This window comes from Colobus angolensis, unplaced genomic scaffold (genome assembly GCF_000951035.1).
Source record: "Colobus angolensis palliatus isolate OR3802 unplaced genomic scaffold, Cang.pa_1.0 Scaffold99, whole genome shotgun sequence".
In the NCBI taxonomy this organism is placed as follows: domain Eukaryota; kingdom Metazoa; phylum Chordata; class Mammalia; order Primates; family Cercopithecidae; genus Colobus; species Colobus angolensis.
In genome coordinates this window covers 3637819-3659131 of record NW_012123931.1, presented here as the reverse complement: position 1 = coordinate 3659131, position 21313 = coordinate 3637819, and the positions used below count along the sequence as shown (strand labels likewise).

General features: G+C 43.3%; 1 protein-coding gene across 3 annotated transcripts in view; it reads right to left on the bottom strand.

The window, feature by feature from the left end:
- EDC3 (enhancer of mRNA decapping 3) overlaps nucleotides 1-21313 on the bottom strand; it is a 61088-nt gene that overhangs the window by 8874 nt on the left and 30901 nt on the right. For all 3 annotated transcript variants that reach the window (XM_011932902.1, XM_011932901.1, XM_011932899.1), the window contains 2 exons: nucleotides 14883-15218; nucleotides 1005-1158 (listed from right to left, as the gene is read on the bottom strand). In XM_011932902.1, the coding sequence (XP_011788292.1) occupies nucleotides 1005-1158; nucleotides 14883-15218 (490 nt within the window). The remainder of the gene's footprint in view (nucleotides 1-1004; nucleotides 1159-14882; nucleotides 15219-21313) is intronic.

Below are 21313 nucleotides of genomic sequence, written 5' to 3'. Positions count from 1 at the left end.
TCCAGCACTTTGGGAGGCAGAGGCGCGCAGATTACCTGAGGCCAAAAGTTTGGGACCAGCCTGGACAACATGGCGAAACCCTGTCTCTATCAAAAACACAAAAAAATTAGCCGTGCATGGTGGCACATGCCTGCAGTCTCAGCTACTTCGTAAGGCTGAGGTGGGAGAATCGACCAACCTCGGGAGGTGGAAGTTGCAGTGAGCTGAGATTGTGCCACTGTGCTCCAGCCTGGGTGACAGAGTGAGAAACTATCTCAACAAAAAAAAAGAATGCCTTCCTCTTTCTTGCTTGCCCCTGCTAATCACCCCTTGTTCATCAGGGCTCAGCTTGGATGCCACTGCTCCAGAAGGTTGACTGGTTTCTCCAGCCTGCGGCAATAATATGGCTTACTGGAGAATTCTGTTTCCTCTGTCACAGCACTAGACTTTCTAGAGACCTCACTGGGCTACTGGAGGAAAGGTGCAGTATTTTATTCTTCGTGGGTCCCCAGTGTCTAGCAGAAGGTCTGGCACCTGGTATCAGTCTGTCCACAAATAAGGCACTGCCCTTGATATATGAGCATAAGGGGCAGGTGGGAAGGTGCCAAACTCCAGCTCCCCTACTCAGTTGTCAGTGTGGTTCTGGAAGCTCTCAGATATGGAGACTGATTTGCATCCCAGCCACGTAAAGTAAATGATGAGTGCCAAAGGCTAGGTCTCTGAAGGTTCCTAGAAGGAAGGCTTCTGACAGTTAGCAGGAGTCTCAGGCCAGATGGCGGCTATCAGGAAACAGAGGGTCAAAAGGCAGTTTGCCAGAAGAAGAATGAGGACATCTAGGAGATGGGTCTGAGGAGGGGCAAAGAAACCTTGCAGCATCCAGGAAAGTGACTTCAGAGAGATACTCCCATCAGATGGGCAGAAAACTGCCTAATGAACTCGTCTGTGTGTATGGGAGGCACTGTGGTGGCGGCCAAGCAGAGCATCCTCACTCCACATTGAGTCCCTGCCAGTTTACAGGCATTTACCTGTTGGGTCCTCCGAGGAGGGTCAGTGCCATCTGACTGGCACACACACCTGTCATCTCCAGTCTCCGCTCCAGGGTCAGCCCATGCTTCTCAGCCACGGACAACAGCTTTTTGTGCAGCTCATAGGAAACACTTGGGACAACCAGGCCAGAGTCTGCAGTTCAAAGGGAGAAGAGAAAGGTAAAGTGACTACAGAAACCAGGTCCAAACTGGGTATACTCTATCCAAGATTCTGCAAATGCCAACATTTTACCATGGACCACCCTCTGGCCCATCCTCTTCATCTTCTGGGACTAAGGCACACTCTGAGTAGTGAATGGTGAACCAAGTAACAACTTGTTCCAGGTCACCACAGAGTGGGGACAAACTTAAGCTCCCTTAGCAGTTTAGCTTTAGATGACGAAGGCCAAATCTACCAGGATATATTTAGTGCTATCGAGACCAGCACACAGCCAGTAATAGCATATCAGGCACAAGAGAAGAGAACATGATTTTCCCAAAGTGGGGGAAATGCCATCTTGGGCAGTAGGGTTTCCTCACAAGCAGGCGCCTTGTCCTTCCTGAGAAGTGGAACAGACACAGACACTAGCTAACCCTGATGGCCCTCTGGTCCCTGCTGTTCTCCTCAACTCTAGGGCAGAAGGACTTGTTTCATCTGCTTCCCTCTTCCTCTTCCTTCTCTCTTCTATTTACCCTTCCTCTTTGATTAAGAAACTCAGCTAGCAAAGTTGTTTTCTCAAATAATTTGTCATTTTCTCCCCATCTGAGTTGGGTGTAACCCAATACTCACAAAACAGGGAAGGAGTACAAGTTAAGTAAGCTATGGCTGACTTTAAGCTACTTTCACCATTAAAAAAGGACAACTTTTACAAAAGCTGGGGAGAATTAGTCACTGAAAGTACACTATGGAAAATACTTGGCTTTTCAAGACTCAAAGCCAGTATCTACAGCAGCTGATGTATGTGAATAAGTCCATAATATTATTATATGCACCAGTGTCAACATACTAGGAAAGAAACAGCAAACCCCAAAATTGTGATCTGCAATGGACAGCTCTTACCTTGACAACCAAGGTATTGCTCCCTCCAAGAAGCCAATGCTGTCTTACAAATGCCAAAGCCACTGGGCTGAGCAGCAGACCCTTTCCCAAAGAGCCCCATTTGGCTTCACTGGCCAATGGACCAACAAATGCAGATTCTAATTAGCAAGTCATTGTGGGACTGCATGTTGCTAGCTTTGTCCAGCTAGATCAGATACCTTTTTAGATCCTGTGTCCTCAATTATATGGGACTGTCAACTGCCTGAGGTAAGGAAATTAATCTTTTACTTCTTCAGCCTTCACCTTCTCAACTTGTTCCATGTACACTTATCAACAAAGCTGAGTTCTTATCAGGTACTCAGACATACAAACGATGCAAAACTAGTGCCATTTCTGGTCTGGTCTAACTCTAAGGTAGAAGAGTTAGGGAATAAAGTTAATAATATTTTTCAGTACATTTATCTCATTGCATTGTTCCAGAGTCCTGTCTAGAAAAATCTGTTTTCTTCACTGGTCATGTCAGGAGAAATCTCTTGAGGTTCTATCAGGTCCAGTCCTACCTGCATAGATTCTTAAAACCACACAGAATGAGGCTATAGCTTCATGTTTTAGCAACAGGAAACGAAGCACCAAGACTGAACCTATAGGACCCAGGTCTGTATCCTCTCGGGGAAGGCAGAATAATAATGTCATGTAATGATGAGGATAAAAAACGTCTAACATATCAAATAAACACTATCCTGTTGGCTAACTGAGCCCCTCTACCTGTCCAAATCCTATTCCTGGGCTAGAGAGAGGCAACAAACAATGCCATTAGGAGCACTGAGTCTCTCCTCTCACCTCTTTCTGAAATGTCAGTCATTGGTATCTCAGGTGCCAGTGCTGGAGGCTGCAGCCTGACCTTGCATGTCAACAGCTGATTAAAACAGCCATTTTTATGGCCTGCTTCAGACACGCACATATAATCAGAACTAATTAGGCTGAACAATTTTCAAAAGTCCTAAGCCACTAACAACTCAAACCTATCAGACAAGTCACGCACCTGACTACTTCAAACACCCTCTTTACCTGGAGAGTCACGCAAGGCAGAGCTTTCACTCATCTATGCATTCCTTCACCTATTTTTCAGAACTCTTTCTGTTAGATGTGAAATGGGTCAGGGCAGTGAGTCTTGGGCCTGCTACTCCACAAATCAAGCATTCTTTCTGGGTCTGGCTCTTGTGCTATGTGTACAGGCAAGCAGCCCCTCCCCTGCCCCCTCATTCTGAGGGTTCTCTGGGAGCAGGCAGAAGCATTTTCTGCTAGCTGTCCCCTCACAGTCTTTAAGAGTACAAAACTTAAGTACAGGAGAGTACAAAAAATGGTACAGGAGAGGAGACACCGGCTGGCTAGATGCTGCTGCTGGAAGCTGTGAGTCGCTTACCATCTCCTCACTTATCTATGTTGGGGGAAGGGGCACTGTTGGTGAATCAGCATATTTTTGCAGCCTAGAGAAAGACAAAGCCAGGAGCCTTTCTGCTCAGAGTCTGGCAGTTACAAGGTCTAGAACTCTACTCTGACTTTCCTCTGAAAGGAACATACAAACACCACAAAATGTTCCTTTTAAACGTTTATCCGCATAAGTCCAACGAGTTGGACTGGCTTATCAGAAACAGACCAAGGGAATAAAATAAATTCCAAAGGAAAGGAACCAAGAACATAGCGTGTAAATTGCAAACAGCAACACTGCTACTGCCAAACCCTGAACATGGGCCAAGTCTAATTATGTTTGAGTTGGAAGGTAGATCTTTATTGTTCAGGATTCAAGGCAGTAAAATCAGTTGGTAAGGTTTCTTTGAGCATTAATACACATTTTATAGCTGCTGGTGAAACAAGAAAGGGAGAGATAATTATAACCAGTTCGTGACAAGCAGGGAACTTCTTAGGATCTGATTGACCTTAGGGTATCAAGGAAGACAACAAGTACACTCAGTACAGGCCAGGAAAGAAAACTCCTCCTTGTACACCTGCTTTCCACTGCAAGAGGCTGAGGCTGTCTCTTCGGACCATGGAACGCAGTGGTCCAGCATGCACGTGCCGGCTGCAGTCTGCCCCTTGTCAGGTCATCACTTTGGCACTGCTCATTCCAGCACACAGCATTTCAGGCCTTTCCCTCCCTTATGGACACATATGCACGTCCCCACTCCCCCCTACACAGACACCCTTCAGTACCATGTCCAAGGTTCCTATCTCCTTCAGACCTGCCCAGTCTTTCTGTTGTGTAACAAGGCTCCCACAACAAAGTGTTATCTCAGATCTAACTCAATCCTCTCACTGATTGGCCCTTTAATTGGAAAGGCTGCATATGTCCCAAGTCTTATCAATAAGGAGCACAGCTCATTTACAGGCATGGGATTTCTCCAGGACTATGACTTCTGATTCTATTCTGTGGCAGTCACAAAACTGAGTGCTGATGTCACACTGGTTCCTTTAGGGATATAAATCCACTGGTAAATTTACACCCCCTGACCAGCAATGTACAGACAGTCCCTGGAGATCTACACTAAAGCTACCACAAACTGGTAGTAATGCAATTTAGTGTCAAGTATTCTCTGAAGGAAGGGTTTGTTATAAGAAACCTAACTACACATTCACAATACTCTTTATTATGACCCACAAGACCTGCTGTGATCTGGCAACCTTTACCAGGTACCCAAGCTGCACCCCAGACACCTTGGCCACCTTCTGGTTCCTAAATTCTCCAAGTTCCTTCTGGCCTCAAGAGACAGTTCCCTTCACATGCTTTCTCTATCCCAGCACTTTATTCTCTCTTCTGGGGCTCTATTCTCTCTTCCAATGCTATCCCTACACAGCGGGCTCCTCATCTGTCAGGTGTCAGAACGCTGCTTACTTCCCTTCATTGTATTCAATACATCTGACTCCACTCTTAAGTGGGAGTTGAACAATGCAAACACATGGACACAGGGAGGGGAACATCACACACTGGGGCCTGTCGGGGGGTGGGGGAGGGATAGCATTAAGAGAAATACCTAATGTAGATGACAGGTTGATGGGTGCAGCAAACCACCCATGGCATGTGTGTATACCTATGTAACAAACCTGCACATTCTGCACATGTATCTCAGAACTTACAGTATATATATACATATATAAATACATCTGACTCTTTCCCCACCTCTTCCCTTCCCCACTTACAACTAGACCACCCCCGTGTCCACACTGGACCTCATTCCTTCATACTGGAACAAGCTTTGAACTTTAAAAGTCAAAGAACTGCTCAACAAGAAACTTACTAACTATGAAGGGAAAAATTCTCTTTATGAGGAAGAAATCTGGTGGTCAACACCTTACCAAGTGGTCAAACAGCCCCAGTGATGGGACAATGAGATACAATGTACTCCCTGATGTGACGCCTTGAGAAAGACACAGCCCTACCAAAATCCTAGAAAACATGTTTAACATGAATCGGATAAAAGGGAAACAAACAATACATCAAAACTATGAGACATTCTGCAAATCAATTGGCCTAGATTCTTCACTAATATCAATATCACAAAGGACAACAAAAGTTGCAGGAACTGTTCTAGTTTAAAGGAAACAGAAGAGATATGACAGCTGAATGTAGTGTGCAATGGATGATTAAAAATACAGCTATAAAGGATATTACTGGGATAATTGGAAAGTTCTGCATACGGAGTATATTAGATAATACTTTTGTAATAATTTAAATTTTGCTGAGAGCAATCTTGTAGTGTGGTTGTGTAGAGCAATATATATATATCACACTGAATTTATGTGCTGTGGAAGTATTTAGGGATGAAATCTAATGATGAGTACAACTAAATCTCAAATGGTTCAGAAATATGTGTGTGCTCATATGTATTTATTTTATATAAAACAAATGTGTCAAAATGTTAACTGGTGAATTTAAATGAGGGGTATATGGTTGTTCGTTATACTATTCTAGTAATTTTTCTGTAAGCTTGAAATACTACTGAGGATAAAGAAAAATCTGTTGCCAAGGCTGCTACAGAACACAGTGTCTGCATATTAAATTAGAAAAAATGACCTCCCTAGTCCTTTCCAGACTTTTTTTTTTTTTTTTTTTAAAGACACAGTCTCTTTCTGTCACCCAGGCTGGAGTGCAGTGGCGCCATCTTGGTTTACTGCAACCTCCATCTCCTGGGTTCAAGTGATTCTCCTGCCTCAACCTCCCAAGTAGCTGGGACTACAGGCATGTGCCACAACGGATAGCTAATTTTTATATTTTTAGTAGAGACAGGGTTTCACCATGTTGGTCAGGCTGGTCTCAAACTCCTGACCTCAAGTGAGCTGTCTGCCTCAGCCTGATTGCTGAATTTCAAGAGGATGGTATAAACATAGACATCAAACTTCTTTCTCACTCTGTTTAGGCACCTGTGGCTCTGGAATGGCAAGAGGGCATATATTAGCAAAGCAGTCACATTAGCAGGGACCAGTGCATTTCTGGAATGACCAATGGGCAGTTTCATAAAAACTCAGATGTTGGGAGGCCGAGACGGGTGGATCACGAGGTCAGGAGATCGAGACCATCCTGGCTAACACCGTGAAACCCCGTCTCTACTAAAAAATACAAAAAATATACAAAAAACTAGCCGGGCGAGGTGGCGGGCGCCTGTAGTCCCAGCTACTTGGGAGGCTGAGGCAGGAGAATGGTGTGAACCCGGGAGGCAGAGCTTGCAGTGAGCTGAGATCCGGCCACTGCACTCCAGCCTGGGCGATAGAGTGAGACTCCCTCTCAAAAAAAAAAACTCAGATGTCAGGCTGTAATGCACTAGGCTCCAGATACTCTAGCCCTTGGTTTGAGCTTAAACTCTTGGAAAACATGTAAGAAGCACAATGGTTCATTACTGGGCTAGGAGTCCAGCCAAAACACCTATCTTAACAGTACTGCTCTAAAACCTCATGAGATCACCAATGACCACAACCAAGCCCTTCAAGTCTATGACAACCATCCACCCGATTACCCAGGCCCAGGAACTCTGAAGGATTCCAAGGTAAAGAAAAGGACTGATAAATTCTTCCAATTCTGGCACTGAAAGATCTGCTAGAGCCTGAGGTTCCCCAACTCAACCAAGTCACTGTTAAGTAAGTCTGCCTGCCAGAGACACAAATTCAGAAACTAGGCTCATTAGCTCTGTTCAGTGAAAAGTTGTGACACTTCATAGAGGAGCACAGGTTTATCCAGTGCAGGTGTTCTGTCCAGAACACCACCCAGAATTTATTTCCTGATGTCTCCCAGTGGCTCTCCCTCAGAATGACATCCTTGTGGCACCTGATCTAATCCACACACATACAGTCGGGGAATGAAGTTGGGGAGGGGGTTATGGGGAGACAAGGCAGGACCCTGCATGGGTTGGGTCTATGGGTGAGAAGGCAATGAGATGCTGACCAGCTCCATGGTGGCAGACACTTGATTCTCTCAATGGGAAGAATTCTCTGCAAGAGTACAACAGCTGCCAAAGGAGACTTCATTACCTCCAGGGTAAAATTCTTCAGTGGCGCTTCTAAACTCCAAGATTTATTTCTTCCTGAATTTCTTTTGAACACACATGCAAAAAAATCAAAACAGATTTCTTGACTACCTATTTTTGAGGAGATAAAAACACTGGTGGTCTTGAAAGCCTTAGACTACTTCTAGAGGGACTCTTGGTGACAAGAAGCAGAGGAAGGCAGCTACGGCTCAGAGGCAGGAATGGAATGCCAGCTGTGAAAGAGACAACTGCTAGCCTGGAATTTTCTGAAAGCCAAACTTGTCCTGAGAGCTACATACATCTCCACTAAGACTCAAAGACTTAGCCATCCAGGGTGAGAAGAGTACAGTCACAAAGCAGCAGGAACAAATCACTTGTGACTTCACCAGCTGCCTCCCTTCCTAGCAGATACCAGAACTGCCTTTTCCAAAAGAAATGAGTATTGGTAAGAGGTGCTCGAGCTCAGACCAGAGCACCTCACTCAAGTTTAACTGGATCCTTTTTAAGACAATAAGTAGGAACTCTAGTTCAGGTCATCCTCACATACTTGCTGTTCCCTAAATCTCAGCACACAGTGTGGAGGTGGATCATCCTTCAGGCAAAGCTGCAGAGATGTCTGCACCAAGAGCACCCTACTGCCTCCCATCTGGGCTTTTACATACTTGAGGACAGAAGAGGCTGCACAGTAGAAAACAAATGGTGGAGGTTAAAAGAAGTCTACCCAAAAGGAAAGGCTCATGAATAGAGGATTTATTACAACAGAGGGAAGGAAGAATTCTAGTCATTTTTTTAAAAAGTTGAGATAGGATCTTGCTATGTTGCCCAGGCTGGTCTCAAACTCCTGGCCTCAAGCAATCCCCCAACCTGTACCTCCCGAGTTGCTGGGACCATAGGCACATACCATCACACCCTGGCTAATTTTTTATTTTTATTTTTTGTAGAGACAAGGTCTCATTATGTTGCTTAGGCTGGGCTCAAGCAAGCCAGCCTCCTGCCTCAGTCTCCCAAAGTGTTGGGATTACAGGTGTGAGCCACGGCAGCCGACTACACTTCTGTTATTAGTATATTTACATATTTGGTTTGGTTATACTCAGAGGCCCTAAGGTGATGAACTATGACTTACCCAGAGTATCTAAAACAGTGTCTGGCACATAGTAGGTATTCTACAAATGTTGATGCTTTGAAATAATCTTACTGAGGTGGCCTTTGCAAATTCACATTTGAAGTCAAATATTTACTGAATAATAATTACAAATTGGGTACTGTGCTAGCTACTTTTCCACATAATCTCATTTAATCCATAGTATTAGCCCACTTTATAGATAAGGAAACCAGCTTAGTAGCCTCTCTTTGGCTATACAACTTTTAACTTCTTATTAAAGCTCTTAATAACCAATAACTCCCACATCTCCCTATCCCTCATTGTAACAACTCTCACCTTTGCTTTCTCTGGGCTCAGGCACAAAGCATTGTAGGAGGGGGGAAAAAAGCGGGGCAGGGGGTGGGGTCACAAAACCATGTAGGCTTGTCCCACTACAAATTCACGCAATCTAATGATAACTTGACTCACTGCCATTCTTCCTGCCTCACAGATTCAATACCTCCAAATCTTCCTGTTCACTCAACTCTATTTTCCATCATCATAGCCTATCAACTTGCCCTCTGTCGCTTCTCTCAAATCTTTGTGTTCCCTTCCATTCAATGGTCCAAATCCCTAGTATGTAAATTACATCATGAGCATGACTGGTCCTGCTCTGGTCTCTTCTCTCCCCTCTCGTTCCACCTAGAATCCTACCACAAGACCAGTCTTCCTAGAAGAGATTTGGTTCATGTCATTTTCCTATCCAAAAGCCTTCAGTTGTTCCCTATGACTACAGAACAAGGATAGCACTGGCACACAAGGCCCTCTGTGCTCTGGTCCAAAGCTGTATTTTAGTTCCTTCCAATCCCCAGCACAAACTCTGCCCTGGCCAAGCCAGCTAATGACCAGTCTCCCACACAGCCCTTTACTCATACTATTCACCTGCACTTGCCTAGCCTACCCACGAATATCCTCCTCTTTCTCTCTGCCTGGTGAAATCCTGCCCATGTTTCAAGGCTTCCATCATGAAGCCTTCCTTGATGCAACCTACAGGACCTCTCCTGCCTCTCAACACCTAGTGGCACTTAATGTCCACATTTTCACTGGACTCTGGGCATATATGGAATCTTTCCATCCCCTATTACATTTTCGTAACTTAAAGGCAAGCATGTCTTAGAGTCAGTTACATATAATAAACATAATAAACACAGTGTTTTGACTGACCCAAACTGTCTTAAAATATTTCCTTTAGAATATCATGAGTGTTAGGCCGGGCATGGTGGCTCATGCCTGTAATCCCAGCACTTTGGGAGGCCAAGGTGGGCAGATCACCTGAGATCAGGAATTCAAGACCAGCCTGGCCAAAATGGTGAAACCTCATCTCTACTAAAAATACAAAAATTTGCCAGGTATGGTGGTGTGCGCCTGTAATCCCAGCTACATGGGAAGCTAAGGCAGGAGAATCACTTGAACTCAGGTGGTGGAGTTTGCAGGGAGCCGAGATCGCGCCACTGCACTCCAGCCTGGGTGACAGAGTGAGACTCCGTCTCAAAAAAAAAAAAAAGATTCTTCTCTGAAGACTTACCACTTTCCTAAGCAGTATTCTTTGGGGAGTTCTCACCACTGAACATAGAGTGCTCACACACATCTAGTGTTTTATATTTAAACTTAACACATGCACATAGAATCAGTCTTCAAAGAATTTCAAATTACAAGTCTGGATCCAGAAAGACCCTGGCCAATCCAGAGTGTGATCACTGGACACCATTATTTAGCAGGGCAGGGCCAAGCTAGAGAAATGTCTGATGATCCGTGACTGCTGGAGACAGAGGCCCTGCCAAAGAACCTGAAAGGACTTTCCAGAGAGAAAAAATTGGGGTTAAACAAAGAGCTAAATTTAGTTGCTTGCTGAATGTGTTTTCCCAATCAACAGACCTAAAACAACACTGTTCCCCATCACAACACACACAGCTGGCAAAGAGTATTGCCAACAGGAGTATGAGCAATTAGTGAATAATAGCTTATGTACTTGGTTGATACCACTTAGCATGAAGTCCATATATAGGGCAGCAGCAGCAAGCTGTCAGAATCCTAAATCCCAAGCCATCACCAAATGAGTAATAAACATGTTCTTTTGCTACAGTGGGGATTAGTAGAAAAGTACTTGGTATTCTAGGATATGAATGCCACAAGGCCAGACTGTGGGAACTCTCCAAGTTACTCCAAGTTACTTCTGTAAACTGATGGTCTATTCCTGAGACAGTGCAGTACTAAAGAAAACACTACAGAGATATCCCTCAACTTAAAATGGGTGTTATCCCAAGAAACCCATCATAAATTGAAAATATCTAAGTTGAAAATGCATTTAATATACCTAATCTACCAAACAAACACCATAGTTCAGCCTAGCCTACCTTAAACCTGCCCAGACCACTTACATTAGCCTACAGTTGGACAAAATCATCTGGCAAAACAATACACTGTGGAATACTGGTTGTTTACTCTCATGACTGCATGGCTGACTACCGTGACTCCTGCTGCTGCCCAGCATTGGAGAATATCATACCTGCATATTGCTAGCTCAGGAAAAGATGTAAGTTCATAATTTGAACTACAGTTTCTACTGAATAAGTATTGCTTTCACACCATCCTAGAGTCAAAAAATAAGTCTAACCATTGTAAGTTGGGGGATCATCTGTAGTCTATTTGCCATTAAACTGTCCTTCTCTTCTTATATTTTTGCTCATTTTTTATTCACATTTAGAAGAGAAAAGGAGATGTGATGGGTAAGGTTTTTTTTGAGACAGGGTCTGGCTCTGTCATCCAGGCTGGAGTACAGTGGCATGACTTTGGCTCATGGGCTCAAACGATGCTTCTACCTCAGCCTTCTGAGTAGCTGGGACTATAGACATATGCCACCGTGCCCAGTTAATGTTTTCTATTTTTTTTGTAGAGACAGGGTCTCACTTTGTTGCCCAAGCTGGTCTTGAACTCCTGAGTTCAAGCAATCCTCCCACCTCGGCCTCCCAAAGTGCTGCGATTACAGGAGTGAGTCACTGCATCTGGCCAATGGAAAAGCCTTTACCAGCCGGGCGTGGTGGCTCACGCCTGTAATCCCAGCACTTTGGGAGGCCAAGGCAGGCAGATCACTTGAGGCCAGGAGTTTGAGACCAGCCTGGCCAACACGGTGAAACTTCATCTCTACTAAAAATACAAAAATTAGCTAGGTATGGTGATCGCGGCTACTCAAAAGGCTGAGGCAGGAGAATCGCTTGAACCCAGGAGGGAGAGGTTGCAGTGTGCTGAGAGCTGAGATCATGCCACTACACTCCAGCCTGGATGACAGAGCAAGACTGTCTTTTTTTTCAAAAAAAAGAAAAAAAGCCTTTACCTCTCTGGGCCTCATGTCCTCATCTGTAAAATGAGAAAATTATACTAGGTGATCAACTAACCTAACACTAACATTTTATGGTCTTAGACTGTTTCCCTATATAATCTAGTTTGCCTTTTTTCACCCAAACATTTGGATAACAGATCCAATGGAGAAAGATCAATGGAGAAACTGCGTTGACTGCCCCTCAGTGAAAACCTGCTTGAGGATTGTGCCTTGGAACTGGAACACAGAGAAAAAACCCCTGTAGAAGAAGCTGCTCAGTAAGATAACTGCCTGCTTGCTCTATTTCCAGCACAGACACTGCTTGGCAAAAGGGCTTCATTTTCACTCCTTGTCAATGTTAAGAACAAAGAGAAAAACCAGATGGCATAAAGTTGCTGGGCTTCTTTCCCCCTCATTGAACCAGTGGAGTGCAAATGGTCACTATGTACCACAAGACGCCACACCCAAGTTTATGGCTAAGGACCAGCACATGTGGTTTGTAGTATGTTTATTGATAGGAAAACAGTTTTATATGACAGAACTTTTCACTTCAGTCAGTAAAAACAAAACAGGTGTGAAGATCAAGTTGGGGAGCCAGAGTGTGCAGTAGGAAAAAATTTCTACCTCTGCTTTTGTCCACATTAGTAAATATTTTCTCAGGCTCTGTTAGATCTGAGAATCCTCCCTGATTCTCACTGTTATTCTCACTCTTAGCCACTTAACTCCAGGGCAGATCATAATCTTCCCAAGTTCAAAAAATCCTGAAGTGTAGGGCCGGGTGCGGTGGCTCATGCCTATAATCCCAGCACTTTGGGAGGCCAAGGCGGGTGGATCATGAGGTCAGGAGTTCAAGACCAGCCTGGCCAATATGGTGAACCCCATCTCTACTAAAAATACAAAAAAATTAGCTGGGCATGGTGGTCCCAGCTACTCGGGAGGTTGAGGCAGGAGAATCGCTTGAACCTGAGAGGTGGAGGCTGCAGTGAGCCGAGATCGCGCCATTGCACTCCAGCCGGGGCAACAGAGTGAGACTTCATCTCCAAAAAAAACAAACAAACAAAAAATTCCTGCAGTGTAAATAGTTCCAGGGAAATCACAACTGCATAATCCAACAGCCTCAGCGGTAGCACTTGGACTACAGATACAGAGAGCTAGCAGCAGGAGCAGCTTTTTTTTTTTTTTTTTTTTTTTTTTTTACAAAGATGGCAGTAAAAAAAGGAAGCAGTCACAGGTGGATAGTCGGCTGATCTGGAGGAGTACCAAACTTAACAGATGATAACTGCCTTTGAAAGGCTTAAAACCTAGCAATTTAAATTAAACCCGATTCTGAGCTAGGCTGTTTGCCTTTACACAGGTGTTAAAAATTAAAGGACTTTGGCAGGTTACACTGTCACTGTCACTGCCACTTAAGGACACCACCTTAGTAAACAGGCATGCCTACTAGAATCTGCCAGCAAAAGACTGACATAATTCAGCAGTCTTGGTTTTTTTTTAGCAGTCTTTCTTAGCCTGACAGTTGGCCTATTTTTTTTTCCACATGGAAAGCACAAGCAAGCTACTATACTCAGCAAAACCAAATACAACAGTCTTACTATTATCTATAAAAAAAGCCATGTCTGACTTTGCTCCAAATGCAATTAGCCGCATCTACTGTTCTCCTTATAGCAGCTACCAGCATTCAAGATTTATATTCCTTATATTCCAAACTTTAAACCAAAATAAAAATATTATACTCAATTCCTTCTCTACTTACTAAAATGATTATGACTTCCCCTTTAGCTCTTAGATCATTCCATAACAACAGTTTTCAAACCATATTCCAAGAAGTCCAGTTAGTAATGTGGTTTGGTGGGAAGGGATGGGACAGGGATGTGGTGAATTACCTCTCTCACAGCTGCTTTAATCTGTTTTCTATGCCATGGGTTTGAAGAAAAAGGTTCTAACGCTAAAACAAGAAACAATAATCACTGAGGTAACAGAACTAGATTGTCATCTACAGTAGCCTACATAAGGTACTACAATGTTACATGAAATTAGCCAACTTTCAATATTCTGGGCTAACAGGAGATAAGAACAGCATAGTAAAAAAATGTAATTTATTGGCCGGGTGCGGTGGCTCAAGCCTGTAATCCCAGCACTTTGGGAGGCCGAGATGGGCGGATCACAAGGTCAGGAGATCAAGACCATCCTGGCTAACCCGGTGAAACCCCGTCTCTACTAAAAAATACAAAAAAAAAAATTAGCCGGGCGAGGTGGCGGACGCCTGTAGTCCCAGCTACTTGGTAGGCTGAGGCAGGAGAATGGCGTGAACCCGGGAGGCGGAGCTTGCAGTGAGATGAGATCCGGCCACTGCACTCCAGCCTGGGGGACAGAGCGAGACTCCGTCTCAAAAAAAAAAAAAAAAAAAAAAAGAAATGTAATTTATTAAAACTCTATTTTTAGCCAATGATTCCAATCACCCATCTTCAACTGGTTTTTTGCAACAACAAATACTTAGTAAAACAGAGTTGAAGTCTGGTGAAATATATGGGCAGTACCAGGAAAACCAAAGTAAAAATAGATCTGAATATTTGAATCTACATAGCAGGTCCTTTGCCTTTAGTTGTTACTCACAACATACTAAATAAGTAGTAGGTCAGATCCTGCCAGATACAGGATATACACAGACATCTAGAGAAATTACCCCTCCACCATGGCAGAATGCTGTTATTGGCTGCAGTCCCCAAGAGATAATAATACTGGGCTACCCACCAAGCCACTTACATGAATTCCTAGTGTGAGATTCTGACTCAGAAGCCAGGTCTTTCTGTTTTAAGCACAAGAGAAAGGCAACAGCAACCAGCAGGATGTGGGACCTGGTGTGACTCACCCGTACAGAACTCCTTGCTCACGTTGTGGGGCACTGTGATCCGTCGGTAGACAATGGGCTCTGACTCCAAGATGTTCTCATCATGGCGGTACCGAGTAGGCCTTTCATTTGGGATGCCCCGGGAACGGGTACCACTTCTCCTTTCATAGGTATCAATCTCCTCAAACACAGCTGCCTTGTCAAAAAGAGCCAGGTTCCCTTCAAAATCAAAATCTGTGTCTGGGATCTCCTCAATATCATCCCCGAAGCACTCGTCATCTTTATTCTTCATCTGGCCATTCTTTAAACCACTTTTCTTTGGAGTTGCCTGATTTGGGTGCCTGCTACTAGATGACCCTGGAGAAAAAATAGGGACTAAAGTCAGTGTATCCACAGAAAGCACTAAGTGAAAGTGGAAAATACAGTACATCAGTCCTTTGTGGAAAGCGTTACAGGAACCAATGTGAAAATGGTAAAGGTAAGTATTGCAAAATCATATTAAGTAGCACAAACAACAGATCTCATTTGGAATAATAGGTTTCAAACATCACCCAATCTGGGCACGGTGGCTCATGCCTATAATCCCATGTTGGGAGGCTGAGGCAGGAGGATCACTTGTGCCTAGGAGTTCAAGGCTGCAGTGAGCTATGATCATGACACTGCACCCCAGCCTGGGCAACAGAGCAAGAACCTGTCTCAAAACACACACACACACACACACACACACAAACAACAATAACAAATATTACACCCAAGTAACTTGTTAATGAATATGAACTAAGCAGTACTCCTGGAAATCTTAACCGGTTATCCCCTTTATAAGGAAACTGGTAATGACAAAAGCTTTTCTGACAACTTACTGTTAGCAAACAAGAGGAAGAGTAAGAACATAGCATGGTGGTTTTGATACAACGATAGAGGCAGGAGGCAGAGAAATTCTAGAGGCAGGTCCCTGGCAAAGCCCCACCTTTGAAGCTGAAAAGCGTGAGATTGTGGCCCAAAGTGAGAACTTATATCCGTTTTCCCACCAGAATGTTGCCTTTTCTTAAACCACCCATGGCCCTGCGCCACCCTAACCTGTGCCTATAAAGACCCCAGACTCAGTCAGCAGAGATGAGAAACAGCTGGACGTTAGAGACTACGGCTGGATGTCAGAGAAGTGGCTTGACTTCAGAGGAACAGCTTGACTGTGTAACTGTGGAGAAGAATCCGGCTGGAGACAGCCAGACTTCAAGGGAAAATTACCTATCCACCACCCACTGTCCCCTTTTCAGCTCCCCTTCCCACATAAATAAAAATAAAATCACCCACATTTACCATCCTTTAACTTGTTCATGTGACCTCATTTTTCCTGGACACTGGACAAAAGCTCAGAAGCCATGAGTGCAGATACAAAAGGCTGTCACACTGGCCTTTTGCCCTCACTGGCAGAGGGCAGCTGCAGGCCCACTGAGCTGTTAACACTTAAGCCATCTGTGGATGGCAGAGCTAAAACAGCACCATAACACATCCTCTGGGGCTTCATGAGTTACAGGCACCCTACGTAGGTGCTGCCACATGGCCTGCACTGAGTTCGCTCCTGCTGGTGCCCAAGAGCGTTCGTTCTGGCTCCTGCACCTGCTCATCTGTGCACTCACTCCCACAATGGGTAGAACACAGCGGGTCTGAGTGGAGTTTGATCCCATTGGCACTGAAACAGCCGGTTCCAGGGCTTGTGCACTCCACTTCCTGCCTCATTCACTCGCACACTCCCTTCGGCAAGCAGTTGAGAGCAGCGGGAGGAGTAAATGAGGTACCCCATCATGAGTCCCATGAATAGGTCAGGGAAGGGAAATATCCTGCTTCAGTTTGAGTCTGAACGTCTGGCAGTTGTTTAAGAGAGAAATACCCCTAGACTAAAAGAAGGCCTGGTCTTCTTTTAGCTTGCAGGAAAATACTATTCAGCTAGTCCTTAATTCTATGCTTACCCAGCAAGCAATCTTCTGATTTTTAATTTGGCCTTAGGCTAGATCCCAGCAGTGGAGAATCCCTGGTTTGTTCAAGAAATTCTAATTCTGAGCCAGGTATACACCTACCAATACAAATTGCTATACTGACTTACAAACCTTTCTTTAGACCTTTCGGTTAATGTGATCTCTTTCTCAGAATTTTCTCTCTTCTGGGTAAGCAGTTTCTGAAACACCAAATAATGAGGGTCCATACCGAGCTGATCCTGTAGAGGCCACACTAATGCACATCCACAACACAGTAGCCAGCCACACCCTGTCTCTGACACCCTATTTGGCTACCACACATCAGTCAACAACTACTCTAGCAGCCAAGGCAGAAGGTCCCACAGAATTCTCCAAACCATCCACCCCCAAAGAATCAAGCTCTGGTCTCTATCTGACTACCCTGAAAGAGTGGATCAGGTGACTGGTATGCTAGACTGAACCTCTATCACAGTCTAAATAAATGGAAGGAGGGGTTTCACCATGTTGGTCAGGCTGGTCTGGAACTTCTGATCTCAGGTGATCTGTCCGCCTCGGCCTCCCAAAGGGCTAGGATTACAGGTGTGAGTCACCACCCCCGGCTGTGGGTACATTTTCTAGACATTATCCTCTGTGTTCTTTTAACTTTGCCTAGACCATGACTGTGTGCCAATAAAACTTTATTTACAAAAACAGGCAGTGGGTTGGATTTGGCCCATGGGCTATAGTTTGCAGACTTTTGATGCAGAGTATACACTTAGGGTGAAGTTAATTCGTAACAGTTAATGTGGATTCATGTTTGGAATGACCTCCTTGATACTTTTTAATTTGGGAGACCATCTTCATAGATTTGATTAATTTTTGACAACCTCATTCTAGCTAAAGAAGGCCTATAAGAGGAATAGGGAAAGTGTTCTGCCATTTTCTTGTTTACTTATGATTACATTAGTATTATCATTACTTAACATATAGTTTCTTTATGCGAATCTTTTTAAGCCACATATACATTTTTGTATGCTTTAGTTAAAAATTGGCATGGTTGTAGAGTGTGAATGCGCTTAATGCCACTGAACTGTACACTTAAAAATGGTTAAAATGGTAAATTTTATGTAATGTATATTTTACTGCAATTTTTAAAAAATGATGTATACCCACTAGCATGGATGGACTTCTTGTTATAGAAAGTCACATTTTTCTCAGATATCTCAAATACAGGCAGCAATTGGCTGGCATGGAACTTCATAAGGGTGCTAGTTTTTATCAATACATTAAAATTCATAAAGTTTAATTTCTACTGTTTTTAGTTAAAATAAAAAATGGAATATTCAGTATCTCCTTCCTACGTCCTGGTGAATCATTCTGTCCACCCCTGGGGAAACACATACCCACTGAAGAGTGACCACTGGGCAAGAGACCTATTTCTAATAGGATGTTTTGATTTAATATTGAGGCAGTACATTGATAATCCTTATTCTCTTGTTCTTCCCTTGTCTGTGTATATTGCTACTGGTGTTATCCTGACCTTGTATTTTCATACCCATTCTTTCTTCCTGATCCAGCTCTGCTTTCTCACCCCATCTCTACTAAAAATACAAAAAAATTCACTGGGCATGGTGGCACACACCTGTAATCCCAGCTACTCGGGAGGCTGAGGCACGAGAATCGCTTGAACCCGGGAGGTGGAGCTTGCAGTGAGCCAAGATTTCACCACTGCACTCCAGCCTGGGTGACAGGGCGAGCCTCTGTCTCAAAAAAAATAAAAAAAAGAAAAAAGAAAAAATGTACACACAATGCAAAAATGAAAAACGATTCACTACAGCACAATGGTCAAATAAATAATTCAAAGGTAATAGGAAATGAGTATTCCTTTTTAAAAATAATGTTTGTTAACAGATGTTCATACCAGATAACGCACAAAATATGTAGAAAATTCTAAATATTCACATAATATTTTGATTTTTCTTTTAGTAAAAAATTTGCATCCATCTTATGAAGTTTTGTATCCTGCTTTCTTGCTCAGGAGCATCCTTGAGTTTCATGAAAAAATTCTTCAAAGACTGTATCTTACTTTTTATAACTGCATAAATCATACCATATTGATATACAGCACATAGATCATACCTACTGATTAACTTTTAAGTTATTTCTCATTTTTACTGTCACAGACTCAGCCCAAACACACTATCTTTGATTACTCTTGCTTAAAAAATCACTCCCATCTGACCACTTACAACACTGTGGGTACCAGTGACCTAGCACTTATGCTATATTACCAACTTTGTTCTGTAGTTAATCTGTGTTCTTGTTCTAACTTCCCAAGGAGTTTATAAGCCAACAGAGGACAGGAATGATGTCATTCACACCTGTCACCCAACACTATGCCCGGTTCAGTGAAAGTACACAAAACTCTGCTGAATTAAGAAATAAAAACAGTTATATATATATTTTAAAAAAGCAAACACTAGCCAATCAAAAGCTAAAAGTCTAAAAAGAGGTTATAAAAAAAGGGCAACTTGAGATTAACTACAAGAAAAAGCAATAAAAATCATGCCAACTTTTTTGCATGACTGAAAAGACCAGGAAGATAAAGTTGTTGACAATAATATAATACAAAAGAGTTATGAAGCAAGGGCTTCAGTGGAAAAAGTTCAATCATGTCCAATATGACTGACAATGAACTATCCTGGAACTATTACAATGACTGATGAAAATAAGCAGTTGATCAATGAAGGAGAAGACAGGGTTAAGGAAACAAAATGGGAAATCATTCCCATTCAGATAAAACCCAAAGCTCCTGAAACCAGGTGACCAAGAATAAAGCTCAGAGGAAACAGGATACAGACACTGCTATAGAGGAACAGGTAGAGGCATAAAAACAGTCATAGGAGAAAACAGGAAAGAATCTAGAATCTAAAGATCCAAATACTCTGAAGGCAGGTCAGACTTCCCAAATGACACTGGTAGAAGGCCAGTTATCCTGGAACTAAAGTTTGAAAAGCATGAGCTGGCCTGGCAAGGTGGCTCACACCTGTAATCCCAGCACTGTGGGAGGCCAAGGTAGGTGGATCACCTGAGGTCAGGAGTTCAAGACCAACCTGGCCAACATGGCGAAACCTGTCTCTACTAAAAATACAAAAATTAGCTGGGCATGGTGGCACGTGCCTGTAATCCCAGCTACTCCAGAGGCTGAGGCAGGAGAATCACTTGAAACCGGGAGGCAGAGGTTGCAGTGAGCTGAGATTGCGCCACTGCACTCCAGCCTGGGTGACAGAGCAAGACTCCGTCTCAAAAAAATAAAATAAAACATAAAGAAAAAGAAAAGCACGAGTTGCTTCTCTAACCACTAGCCCAGTATTTCTTAGCCCTAAACAGTGCACTAACCACTGAACACCAATATGAATGTTTGAAAGCACAAGCTGAGCATCCCTAATCCAAACATCCAAAATCCAAAAATTTCTGAGTGCCAACGTGGTGTTCAAAGAAAATGCTGATTGGAGCATTTTGGATTTCTGGATTAGGGAAATACTCCAAAATTCTTTTTAAGTAATCCAAAATCTGAAACACTTGTGCTCCCTAGCATTTTGCATAAGAGATACTCAACCTTTATTTGGGGGGAGAGAGTGCAGCGTAGAAAGAAAACTTTTGCTCAGTTTCAAAAAATAAAAAATAAAAATAAAAAGCTAAAAAATAGTACCCACTTCATATCATGCCACATGATGAGGAGCTACTGAAATGCAAAATAGAAAAGCAAAGAAAACAAACATGACTAGCTGTAAAGTTCACTCACAGCATGTTGACAAAGTGCCCCACTATAAAGACTAACAGGGTCCACAATGGGAGACGCCCTAATTCTGCCCTAATGATGCTGGGCACTGGTCACTGTTTTTTGGCTCAGCTGTAGGACTCTACAAACATAACTTACAACAAAACCCAGAGAGGTGTATGTAGAAGGTTTCAGGTGTTTTCCTGCACTCCTCTAAATGCAGAGTTGATTCATTCGAGACATAGACACTAAGGACTAGCTATGTTTTAAACACTGTCAGGAAAGTGGAGTGTGAAAAACATTTCCCAAGAGGAAATACTGCCATCACAGGTCAGTAAGAAATATAAAATAAATGCAAGGCAGGCTAATGTGCTCAGTTGTCTCTTATTCTTCCCTTTCCTCTTACGTTAATACAAATATTATCAGTACTTGGCTAACTCAGCCCAAAGAGCCTGGCTCTGCATTAAACTGGCCTTTGGCAACTGCAAGAGAAAAACACTTCCATTGGAAAAGATAGACAGTCTTCCCAGATTTCTTTACCTTTCAATTACAAGGGCCATGCAAGTATTAAGACTGCAAGGGTCGGGCGCGGTGGCTCACGCCTGTAATCCCAGCACTTTGGGAGGCCAAGGCGGGTGGATCACAAGGTCAGGAAATCGAGACCATCCTAGTTAACACAGTAAAACCTCATCTCTGCTAAAAATACAAAAAAATTAGCC